Here is a 12,246-nt window from a genome sequence, read left to right as displayed (position 1 = left end):
TCTTGCTTGATGTTTATACCAAATTGATCATGAGAATAGACTGACCATGAAGGACACCATATTAACATCCTCACCCTACGCAAGATTCAACATCTCTGGACCGGCACCCACAAAGTTACCTTCTGGGCTTCTCTATAAATAGGAACTCTGACGACCACTGGAAAAAGTAGCCTGCATATCCTCATCTCAATTCCGCCTATGAACTATCAAATATGTCCTGTACTCACTCTCACATTTTTTTTTTTTTATGTTTTGTGAGATTACTGTAGACAAAACAATCCTGTTTCGTATAGTGTTTGTGAATTATAAGTATTTGCTTCTTGCTGAATAAATTAAATAAAGTGACTCAACAATAAATCTTTACTCAGTGGAATAAATGTTGACAAAAATGTTTTTGACAGTGAGTGTAGGCTACTTCGCATAGTAACTCCTCTCCATAAATTTAGCTTTAATCACGTTTACCACGTCGTTCTTAGAAGGCTTATGTGCAGAAAAGCAAATTCGGAGGAAAAAATCTAACGTAACGTTTAGGTTTAACATTTTGCGCTCCAGATGCCAGACTCCGTTTCACCATAGTTTACTAGAAGCCTTGGATGCAGACCCACCAATGAACGAAAGTGTATGTATCCCATCCTATCAACCCAGAAAAAGAACCAATAGGATCAGAGATGCAACAAGTTACGCATAGCCTTATGGCCAATTGCCGGAATCTGTTGGATGTTCAAATAGGAAGTTGATAACTCAATGAACTTTGGTAACGAAGTCTGGTGTACAGTACTGACTTGATCAACATGTCTGTCCGTGTTTTAGAAATGATATTTTTTATTTATTTTGCTTCGCATATTCCCATTACTCTCTTCATTGACTTTCAAGCATTGCTGCCTGAACATTTCTATCCACAAATGGTAAGTTCACACGCCATGACAGAAACAACTTCAGTATAATACGATACCTCGCAGTCATTCATGACAGCATGTCTCTGTTTAGCTATATGAATGATAATACTTGATATTTTAATGTCTGGCAGTTAGGCTTTATGTATCGTTTATGTATATCTATATGCGGTTTCATGTCTACGTTTATATGGGATTGCCGGGGCTAATTCAAAACTCGTTTCATTGCAGCTCAAAGATTTGTTGCGGTGGTATGCAACTGAATTCAAAGATCCGATGATGATGGATCCTCCCATCTGGTTCAAATCCTTCGTTTTCTGCGAGGCACTTGTTCAGTTTCCTTTCTTTCCCTTTGCGGCTTATGCGTTTCTGAAAGGTCGGTGATACCGATTTTGAAAAGAAGTCAATCTTAAATTGTGTACTCCTTTAAACTTGTCCAAGCCTGGCCTCTAGTGGTTCAAAGTGTGATTTTCATCAGATTTTCTTGTTTCAGTGCGTTCTCTACTCCTGTCTTATCTAAGTTTAGGTTAGTTTTTACGGATTTGTTTTCCAGGTGGCTGCAGGTGGATCAGGACACCAGCAATGATTTACTCTGCCCATGTAGCCACAACTTTAATTCCCATCCTGGCCTACATCCTTTACCATGACTTTCCAACGACCCCCCATCCAGGACCCCAGACCTGGAACGAACGCTGGTTGCTAGTGTCTATCTATGCTCCGTACCTTCTGGTCCCAGTCATGATTTTGCTCACTATGCTCTACAGCTCAGCATACAACTCTAACTCTGCAGGTGGAAAAGCTAGCGCAAAAGCCAAGAAACTTAAATAGATGTAACCAGACTCTAACCAGAATCTTCACTAATACAACTGACTGTACACATGCCCATGCTTTAATTTAGTATCGTCTACATAAACACGCTTTTTTGATTCTTTACAGTTTGTAATAACCTCAGATTCTTAAACTAGGCACGGCCTTGCAAATGCCCTCATGTAAATCTGTCAATTATTTTGTTGTCAACACTGTGCAGAGGGTAGATAAATACACAGGATGGGGAAATTGAGTTTTTAAAATGAAATAGTACTGTACTGTCGGCTTGTTAATCATCTAGTTTTGATTAGGTTTTCATTGTTGCCCAGCATTTCATTGTTTGCAGAATCTTCATAAAGCATGTAACCCTTATCTGACTGATCTGTCAGAAATCTGTCTCACATCAGCATTAATGCCACTGGTAGATCATTAAAAACACAAACTAGTGCAAATCATTTTTATTTCATTTCAAGTACACTTCAAATAACATGAAGTATGTCAAAATGTTTTCATAGATTAAATACATCAATGTATATGGGCAACATTTTATGCACAATGTAAACAAATAATCATTTTAAATGCACTGTTTGGTAATAAAAGTCTCCTGAATTTCTAATGCTCCTCCTGGTGGAAGCATATTTGGTGCGGTCCCATGAATAAGATGATATATAAGAAACACATTACGAATGTAATGAAGAGCTTAACTCAGAAGATCCAGATTACAGCTGGGGGTTAAGAAGGACATTATAAAAAAAAAAATAAAGTTCAAGTCTCAAGATTATGGAATTATATGTAGTTTTATATATATATATATATATATATATATATATATATATATATATATATATATATATATATATAGTAACATGCAAATACTGTGTTGTCTTCTTCCAGTGGTATAAAAAAAGGATATTAAAACTATCTATACAGGATAATCTTTGAGTATAAATAGCATAAATAACTTATGTTTGTATAAATAAGTTCCCATCATTTACCTTTTTGATTACTAAAAGGAAAGATCTGTTACAACTTATACTGGCATTGAAGAATTATTCAAACTGTATTATTATTTACATGTGCCTGAGGAAGGTGTGGGACTTTATTAGAATATCCTAATTTGTTTGAAAATTAATGTAGTGTTTGTGACCGAGGCACAAAGCATCATGTTTATTTCCAGAGACAGAATCTACCAGTTTATCAAGTTCATTTCTGAAGAATAAACTGGTCTATGAATTCATTCTGCTCTACCTCAACTTTGGAAAGGGCTTCATACTCAATTCGATACCTGCAAAAAACAAACACACACTGAAATGAGCCTGGGATTGTTGTTATCTGGTATTGAGCAGCCCAATCAAGCACGAGGTTTTAGATTAGATAAAGTATTATCAATACTGTACCTTTCCAGCTGCATTTTCTTTTCTGCAATCAGGGCTTGAAGCTGCTGTTGCTGAGCCTCTCTCTGCTTTGCCACCGATTTCAGCAGATTTCTAGCGCCAATAGCCTGTAAAGTCGTTTATAACTTAAGTTTTTCAATTCATTACTTTTCGACTGAAAATTGTTGATCCAAGAGCAACTCCAGACATATACCTTCATTTTTTCTGTTTCAGCTTCTTTGGCCAGCTCATCTACTAAGTCAATGAGGCCACCCACTATCTTCTGAAACTGGCCAACTTCTGTTGAAAAAAGGAGTGGTGAAATAGTAAAATGATGGAAACTCCAACCTATGTTCAATGAAAAATATCAATAGCGTTTACTAGCAATAACATCCCTACTTACTGTCAACAAAGTCCTTGCATTCCTCCTTAAGCTCAACAGTTTTCTGCCTGACTTCGGGTTCCAAAACTCTCAATTTGTTAAGTTCGTCGAAATGAAGGCCTGCTTCAGCCAGTGGGTCTTTTGCCATGGCGGTAGGACTACCCCGTGTAGGGTATGGAAAATACAATAACTTCTAAGGGGGGATGGGGGATACAAAAAACATTGCATGGTTAGATTTTCAGACAGAAATATATTCACTTCTATGTCGTTTCTGATAAGAAATTAATCTCGTATACAGATAGCAAGAAGTGCGAGTAATATAACTACTGAGATAAGCAGAGCACTCTTAATAACGTGCTAATGATCACAGCTTAAGCTAGAGATCAAGCTAACGGTAGCTACATAGCTACACCGAATGTTGAAACGCAGTATATAATTTGTGATTTGACTGATTAGCAAGTTGGGTTGGAACGTTATTTTCTAACGATGATAGAAATGTAGCCTGAAAGAGATGATTTGTAATGAACGTGTTTGCTAACCAGTTGCATGAGGAAATGCTATGAGGTAGCCAGAAAGGTAATCTACAAATCAGTTATTAATCAGGTAACGTAATACGGATTAAATGAAATAGTTTAGTTTTGAAAGCCTCAATCATGTGAGCATGCAAATATGACCCATCGGTCAAAAAGTAAACAAAGGGTAAGCTAAAATAAAAAAGAAAGGAAATGTGAACAATGTTTGCTTAACTAACTAGCTGACCTTACAGCCAAGCAAACTATCGGAGAGTAAACACAAAGCCAACTGAAGTTACCGCTAGGTATGCTAGCCACACTAGCCTGCTAGTTGGTGCTATGCTATCTATCAAACATTTAGGCTAAAATCGTCTTGATGCCCATGGCTTGGCTCGAAATTCCTCGCGGGAGAAATGATCGATACAGAGAGTCACACGCATTCACGAATACTGTGATAACTTAAGACGTTCTCTTACCTTGTGATTCTGAAGTTTTCCTGTTTATGTGGCACCTAATGACAGCTCTGCTAACTCCGCCTCAACTGTTTGCTGATTCTGCTGCCACGGCGACTTTCTGTTTCCACTGCTGCTACGGCGACTGTCTGACCACTCCTACCTTAACGCGCTGACGTAGTTCAAGAAACACAAGTTTAAACAGAGAAAAATGCAAATTATGCTTCACTTAATACGACATAAAATGCAAGCAAATGGACACTAAAAGATTTTTTTCTTGCAGAGAACTTTTCAACACCAGAGAGAAACTTCTTCAGTCCTTAGCTTGATTAGGGTCTATCACCGGCATCCGACTGGTGGGAGATTCTCTGGGACAGAATTAGGGCCCTCCCCACCCTTACCTGTCTATATCTGCATAAAGATTTTGACATTTTTTTCCTTATAACTGCCACCACATTTCAGCGAAGGTTCCATCTGAAGTAAAATGAGTTAATAAAATCAGTTACTCTATAATCACGTAAGCTACTGCCTAATGAGATTGAATTAAGCAAGTTTCCCATTGTTGTGATTTTTATCGTTTTGAGTTCTATTTTGATGGGGAAAAATACAGTGTGTGGGTGCTGCGTTAGGATTGGTACTGAGTATTTTAATTTGTCACCAAAATATATTTTAGATCTTTCATTCATTATCATGTATTGCCTCGTACTTGTGTCATCAAGAAAACTTATAAAAAAATGTTTTTTAAAAAAGACAATGAAGTTCCACATAACAGTGTTTTGTCTCCCCTCTGCCTCCTGCTTGAGGTCAGCCATAATAAGCTGTTTATTTATGCAAATGACTCTGCGGTGCTGGTATATCAGTATAATAAAGCCAAAGTTTCTGAAAACCAGCTAAAGGCTTTGCATGGCAAGCCTTTTCTATATTTCGGGGAAAAACCTTTGTTTCTGGAGTGAGCCATACGAAGTCTCCTGGATCCAAAGGCTTCCAATTATGAGGTTACATCAAAGCCGACAGTGAAATAAATTGACTCTAGATTAAACTGATTCTGGTGAGTTTGCTGAATCTCTCACTGTTGAGGTCTTAACCAAAATCAGTGAGAGAATTTACTGTCTCTAAGAAGATCAACTGTTTTGAACTGAGGAATCTGAAGACCCTCTCAGTAGTTCTGGTTTAGTGATACCTTGAGTACATAATCATCTCCTGGTTTTCAAATATTTCTGAACTTCACGGGAAAAACCCACAGTTTTAAACGAATAAACTAGGCAGAGTAGTTTCGTGTAGCCATCCTGAGCAAAATGACACAGAGAACTGGTGGTTCAAGCTTAAAATGGTTCATAAAATCACACAACAAATGTACAGGCATTGTGTTAAAGTTTGAAAGGAGACTCTCCCTCTCTCTCATCTCACTCTCTCTTTTTCTCTCTTTCACCCGCTCACTCGCACACACACACACACACACACACATAAATTTTCACAATATGTGTCAATCATCTGAAGTATGTTTCATGACACCCAGTACCCTTACAGTCACGTACTTTATGCTCCAGGCCGGAGGGTGGGAGTGATGCGTAAACGTAGCTCTTTGCTCTGTCACTCGATGTTAACGAAGAAGAAGAAGAGGTCACTAAGTTAACAAACAAAGTTTTCCGTTGAGGAGGGGAGTAACAGTTCACGTATCTAATTCAACACACACAATATAAAGCGAAGACGAGAAACATCCAGGAGTATTCGTTCCTCTACAACATTTGCTATGTATTATTGCTGTCTGGAGACGTAGCGTACATAGGCCACATTTCTGTCGCCGAGTTGGTGAGTAGTCATAGTGAAATAACTTCGATTACGGTGGTTCAGCTCTACTGGCGTACCTTATCTGTTCAGCTTATTATTAATGTGTTAGTTTTAAATAATTGAAACATGTTGAAATAGCTGTAAATGGCAGCTGATGTGGTTACCTAGTTTTCATCATGCTCTATTTATAACTGTTTTCGAAGTCAAACCCGTGGTAACAAGCTATAGCTCGCTAGGTTAGTTTCTTGAAGCACACTAGCGAGCTTCGTTGTTAACGTTGTAATGAACAAAGTGATTGGCGCATGTTGAGTAGAGTCCTCAAAGGTGTTAGTGTGGGACTTGCAATTAAATCACAAGAATTAAAATTACAGCCTCACTGACAGTATCTGAAATCTGTTTAGCTTTAGACAGTTAGCTGACCAAATGTCAACCGAGATTAGCTCGTTATTAGGACCAGCTTTAGGTGTGGACGGTGCTGGTCCGTAAACCCAGAGGCTGTCCTCTAACTGCGGGCTAGGTGTATGAATTCGTGCTGTATTCTTGCGTTAATCATGTTTTACTGCTTATACGAAATGAAATATAACCAGTAGCATGGTGTGCTTGGCAGAGTTAGTAAAGTGATCTAACAGCAAATGAGCAACCATATATTTTAGAAAGTATCAAGCTCAATAGAAAGCGTGCCTTGCGTGTGTGATACACTCTGGTTACAGCATTCAAAATCAAGAAGCTTACCGTGTGCTTTCTTGTGTGGCTAATTCGCTGTCATTCTGCTACGTTTACGAAGATATGCGGAGGACGGACATTTGGTATTTGTGGTAGCTTCCCCAAATAGCAGTCACCACGGCGGGGGACATCAGGCCAACCGTGTGCAGGGTGGTCATCTACCTACAGAAGGACATGTCTGGGGAGACCTGCCTTCATCAGCTTCACCCACAGACTGGGCCCATTGTGCCCGTATCTCCTGTGGCTTGTCCCAAGACCAAGACCTGTAGTTACCGCGGAGCCGTTGGACTAGGAAATAAGTATGTGCGTCTGAATGTTGGTGGAGCGCTTTTCTACTCCACACTGCAGGTGCTTACACGGCAGGACACCTTGCTAAAGTCTATGTTCAGTGGCAGGATGGAGGTGTTCACTGACAAAGAGGGTGAGTGGCTTTGAAAAAAAAAAGAGTACCAGGATGATTAAATATTGTCCATTACAGAGTTGTGCACATAACATGTTAATTCTGTGAAACTGAGGAATGAGGAATTCTCTTATAGGTGCAGCCTTTAAATGTTGTCAACACAAACTGCTCTGTTTAGGCTGGATCCTGATAGACCGCTGTGGGAAACACTTTGGTACAGTCCTCAGTTACCTGCGAGACGGTGTCGTGACCTTGCCCAAGAGCCGACAGGGTGTCCAAGAGCTCTTGGCTGAGGCCAAATATTACCGTATCCAAGGACTGGTGGACTTGTGTCAGCATGCTCTTCAGGTCTGTGATGCGTGATGCTCTGATCCAGGCACTTTCTTATTGATACTATATATTTATATACATACACACACACACATATATGCATATAGGGAAACTGTTTTGTTTTCTTCAGACCGTGTATTCCCAGTATGTTTACATATAATTATTTATTTATTTATTTATCTGAAAAGCTGAATCAGTCATTTTTAATTGTGAAGTGTTGCTCTTTATCAGTTCATTGCCTGAAATGTCTGTGTTGTATGACATATAGGACAATAAGGAAAAGGCACTGTGTGTGATCCCTGTCATCACCTGTCCCAAAGAAGAGGAGAGATTAATACAAGGCTGTACCAAAGTAAAGTTCAGCCCATGACTGGCATAAGTCAAAGAACAATCTCAAAAGGAATTTTGATATTAATCAGAAATGATTATTCCAACAATTTTTGGCTAATCATCTCTGTTTTTTGTCCTTTAGCCTGTGGTGAAACTACTCTATAATAGAAGTAACAACAAATACTCTTATACAAGGTAACCATTAGGATGACACAACATTACCACCTGATATTACCAAACAGTGACTCAGACAGGCAATCCATGCATAATAAGCTGGATGTCCTAATTACAAATGAACAGTATTCTTATGATGCGCATTATCCTGTCAGCAAATCTGATGTTTTTTTTTGGTTTGTTTTTTTTTTCCAAAGCAATTCTGATGACAACTTATTAAAGAACATTGAGCTATTTGAGAAGCTGTCTCTGAGCTACAATGGCCGTGTGCTCTTCATGAAAGATGTCATTGGGGACGAGATCTGCTGCTGGTCTTTCTATGGCCAGGGCCGTAAGCTAGCAGAAGTCTGCTGCACCTCGATTGTTTACGCCACCGAGAAGAAGCATACCAAGGTATCAGTCTTTTGACTGTGTTTTTCACCTGCAAAGCTGGGGATATACAGTCACAAAGCTGTTTTAGCTTGGTCACGTGTTTAATATTCAAATACTATACCGTACAGAAAGACTGTTTTCCTGTGTTTCTGTCAACGCGGTGTTTTGTCTTGTCTGCTGTAGGTCGAGTTTCCGGAAGCACGTATTTACGAGGAGACGCTGAATGCTTTGTTATACGAGACACTCCCGGTTCCAGACAACTCTCTTTTGGAGGCCACACGACGGCGCGCCCACTGCTGCTCTCACAGCGAGGAAGACGAAGCCGTGGAGCTGAGGGAACGCGTTCGGCGAATCCACATCAAGAGATACAGCACATATGATGACAGGCCCCTGGGACACTAACGGCGCAGACAAATGGTGTCTGCTCACATATCTTTAGCTCTTTCACTCTTGTGCCTCTTTACCTAACGCAACACTACCTGCACTTCTATGTTTGATTAAGTGTTGAACCACTACGTGATAACCCGAGGAACGTGGCTTGCTTGGTCTGTGCTCCTCGGTTGAATTTACCCACCCTACTCATGAGATGGAGCATTTGCTAAAAGTATATACGGATTATGAGGTTTACATTAATGAGCAAGGTTATTAAAGTTACTGAGAATTATCATGTAATTCTGAACTTGTTCATTCTCACTCATTTTAATTTATTATGTCAGAGCATTTGAATTTGTTGGTACTCCATTTGAAAATAGAAGAGAAGAAAACACTGCTCATCTTGTCTCTGAAATGAAGGGTTTTTTGTTTTGGGTTTTTTTTTTTTGTTTTTTTTAGGCAGAATGCAAAGGTGCATTGCAGTTTTATCTTTTTTATCAGAATGTATTTTTTTATGCCCTCATAACAATCTCATTTTATGGAATGTTACCTAAGCACAATCATAACGTTGTTATATTGGGCGGCCACTGTCATATAATTAACATAGTAATATCACCAGTTATCTCCCGTCGATCGACAGTCATTTGGGATGGAATGCAATACATTGACTGAATGGTGAAAACACCCTCTTTTTATTAATTATTGTTCAAATGTGACCTCACCTACGCAATCTTTTGTCTGCTCTTTATTTTACTCAGATTATGATTTCTTATATTTATCACAAACACTTGTGCCTCAATAAATCCGAGTCAAAACATGTCTTTGTCAATTCATTTTTAGCTTTGTTGAAAATGATATAAAAATTAAACACTGGAAAAAACACCACGCTGAAGTTATGACGTGGAGATATATTTCGTTCAAGGCATCTGCTCAGGGAAATAAGCCAATGGACCACAAAAAAAAAAACGATTCCAAATGATGAATGTGGCATCACTTAACCGAGTGGCCTGCTTTCCTTTTTTGTCATGGTATTGCCGAATCTATCTTGATGACACACTAAGAACATTGTCCAAAAGTTCGTACAGGATTTATTAGGTTTTTCCCCCTTTGTTACATCTATGGTCTGTTGCTAACAGAACCTATTACACAGCGTATTAGGCTTAATTTACGAGTTAGAAAGACCATGAGTATGAACTACGGAATTTTCTCATGTAGAGGGGAAGCTAAAAATAAATCACTGTCAGGCGCTGAGCTGCTTTTGGCGTAAGGTGCGTGAAGTGATTTATCCCATTGATCAACAATGGTTAAGAGGCGGGTCCAGCTGTGATGGCGTCATTCTGAAGGAACTGAAGATGGCTTCACGATGCGCTAAAGCTGCCCCTAGATGCGTCAAAGCTCAGCTGTCAAGACAGTCATTTATGTGAAAAGGAAGGAAGAATATAAAAAATACTAGAAGAGGAAGACAGGCAAGCCCTTAGTTGTGTTCAACCAGTCTATGTTGCACCCTGGTGGTGAAACACACTGTCGGGGCTATGGCTTCGTCCACAGATGAAGAATTTAAGGAAAAATTGCTATGGAATGTGAAACGAGAGGTGAGTGCGATTATTTGGACTACTATTAGGTTACTGGCTCTAAAACTAGGGAGCGCATAAACACACTGAACTCAGATTAGGAAGACGATATGCACTGTACTTGCATTCACGCGTCAGGCTACACAAGTAGCCAACGAATCTCCAAGATACAATATTTAGTCTGTCCATACTAAGTGATCAGTGTATTATTCTATGTTAGAAGGGGTTGGTGGGGATTATTTGGTTACATAGTTTTGATTGTTTCAGTTGCCTTTCTGAACTCATTGTAACATATTAAGAAGCTAGTCCAATGTACCTGTGGAGCTACAGGGTTTGGGGAATTCTCTTGACTAATTATTTATGAAAAATCCATTGGATAGGCTTGACAGTGTGAGAACAGCCCTGTGGGCAAAAGTGATCAGATGTTATTAGGTCATTATTTCACGTCTAATGGAATTAGCGATAGACAGCGGGCAAAGCTATTTTACCATTTAAATAAGTGTTGATTAGATGTGAAATGTTTTGGATCATCAATTTACCTGCCGAAACACTAAGATTTTGTTTGGCTGTTTATTTTTAAATAAAACGTTTGCACACTGAATACATTTCGGTGATGTAAGCAGAGAATATGGTGCAACGTTTCCATTGGTGCGGACAGTAGCTCGCGAATCATGAGTAGCCTAATTTACACTGGCAGATGATATCAGTACTGTTATGGTCTTGGATGAAATCGCGCCGTGTGTGTTTTGATCGAGGTTAACCTGTTGGTATCGTAGCGAGATAAACCTGCTTCAGCTTCACCCGCGTTTTCTATTTGGTCTCTCACGACTGTTAGCTTGTAATTATATGAGGCCGCGAATATTAAACAATGTTGCGTGCCTTACTTCCTTTCTTCACCGATTCGTACACAAACTTGCTATCCTCATTCCTATCAACAAATACCGAGCTATTCATAGTACTTTGTCGGGCTGAATACGAGCTTTTCTTATTTTTATCCATCGATTTATATATTTATTTTACAGTGTTCCCAAATGACTTACATGGGTTAGATAAAGCTCGGTCGTTTTCCTGTATGCCATTATCGTGATTTGTTGAACCAAGGCGGGCCCAGCCTCAGGTGCTCCCTCCATGCCCTCCCTGACTATCAAAGCTGAACACGCTCCCTAGTGACAGTCGTGTCAATGCTGCAGTTAGAGTGGATGATTTTACAAAATTAATTCAGTGTAGTTCTCTCATGGTCAGGGAATAAGAAGCATAAATCAGGTGCATGAGAATGTTAACCTAAAATTCAGTCAGTTTTTCTGATGGCTTGCATGCACTTGTATCAGAAATACTTATGTAAAGCAGTTTTCTAGGGGCGTATTCACAAAGTTCAAAAGGACATGGGACAGGGGTTTATCCCGTCTGTTTTCAGCTCCTTTGGTTCTGTGAGGAACGATGTAGAGCCCAACAGATTTGGTAAGGATATTGCCAGGGGGGTTTTACCCCTCCATTTATGCTGGCTTCAGGGACACAGGGATAAGCATCCATTGGAGCAAGAGAGTATGAGTAAGTGCACTGGCCACATGTGAACAGTCCCCTTGTTCTAGAACAGATCACTAACCTCCTCGTGTCTTAAATCTCACTGTTAGTACTGATACACTTTCTTATCCTACAGAATTGTGGAACTGGTCTTGCCAGACGATAATCTTCGTTTTCTTCTAACTTGCATTCTACAAAATAGGTAAAACCTGACAAGCAAGCAGTTCTTTTGATATTGTTGATACT

At 39.4% G+C, this 12,246-nt stretch overlaps 4 protein-coding genes across 5 annotated transcripts in view; 3 read left to right on the top strand and 1 right to left on the bottom strand.

Annotated features, from left to right (window-relative positions):
- The first annotated feature begins 762 nt into the window (after window positions 1-762).
- Window positions 763-2,318, top strand: tmem97 (transmembrane protein 97). The gene is made up of 3 exons (XM_030776837.1): window positions 763-905; window positions 1,125-1,269; window positions 1,447-2,318. Exons 1-3 carry the CDS (start codon window positions 792-794, stop codon window positions 1,719-1,721), a joined length of 534 nt encoding a protein of 177 aa, XP_030632697.1. The 5' UTR covers window positions 763-791; the 3' UTR covers window positions 1,722-2,318.
- A 525-nt stretch (window positions 2,319-2,843) lies between these two features.
- ift20 (intraflagellar transport 20 homolog (Chlamydomonas)) lies at window positions 2,844-4,530 on the bottom strand. The gene is made up of 5 exons (XM_030777610.1): window positions 4,444-4,530; window positions 3,477-3,648; window positions 3,288-3,373; window positions 3,098-3,201; window positions 2,844-2,985 (listed from the first exon to the last, which is right to left on the bottom strand). Exons 2-5 carry the CDS (start codon window positions 3,601-3,603, stop codon window positions 2,904-2,906), a joined length of 399 nt encoding a protein of 132 aa, XP_030633470.1. The 5' UTR covers window positions 3,604-3,648; window positions 4,444-4,530; the 3' UTR covers window positions 2,844-2,903.
- A 1,525-nt stretch (window positions 4,531-6,055) lies between these two features.
- On the top strand, window positions 6,056-9,723 carry tnfaip1 (tumor necrosis factor, alpha-induced protein 1 (endothelial)). Of its 2 annotated transcripts, none has more exons than XM_030777163.1 (7): window positions 6,056-6,228; window positions 6,992-7,351; window positions 7,509-7,678; window positions 7,929-8,012; window positions 8,133-8,185; window positions 8,362-8,557; window positions 8,720-9,723. In XM_030777163.1, the coding sequence occupies exons 2-7, from the start codon at window positions 7,105-7,107 to the stop codon at window positions 8,936-8,938; spliced, it is 969 nt and encodes a 322-aa protein (XP_030633023.1). In that variant the 5' UTR covers window positions 6,056-6,228; window positions 6,992-7,104; the 3' UTR covers window positions 8,939-9,723. The 2 variants fall into 2 exon arrangements, with proteins under 2 accessions (XP_030633023.1, XP_030633022.1); XM_030777162.1 differs by having other exon boundaries at window positions 7,467-7,678.
- A 717-nt stretch (window positions 9,724-10,440) lies between these two features.
- Window positions 10,441-12,246, top strand: part of sgsm2 (small G protein signaling modulator 2) — a 36,006-nt gene continuing 34,200 nt past the window's right edge. Inside the window, exon 1 of the mRNA XM_030777302.1 lies at window positions 10,441-10,500. Coding sequence (XP_030633162.1) covers window positions 10,441-10,500 — 60 coding nt within the window. The remainder of the gene's footprint in view (window positions 10,501-12,246) is intronic.

Source organism: Chanos chanos, chromosome 6 (genome assembly GCF_902362185.1).
Source record: "Chanos chanos chromosome 6, fChaCha1.1, whole genome shotgun sequence".
Classification (NCBI taxonomy): domain Eukaryota; kingdom Metazoa; phylum Chordata; class Actinopteri; order Gonorynchiformes; family Chanidae; genus Chanos; species Chanos chanos.
Note: the sequence above shows the minus strand (reverse complement) of the source record. Positions and strands in the feature narration are given on the sequence as shown.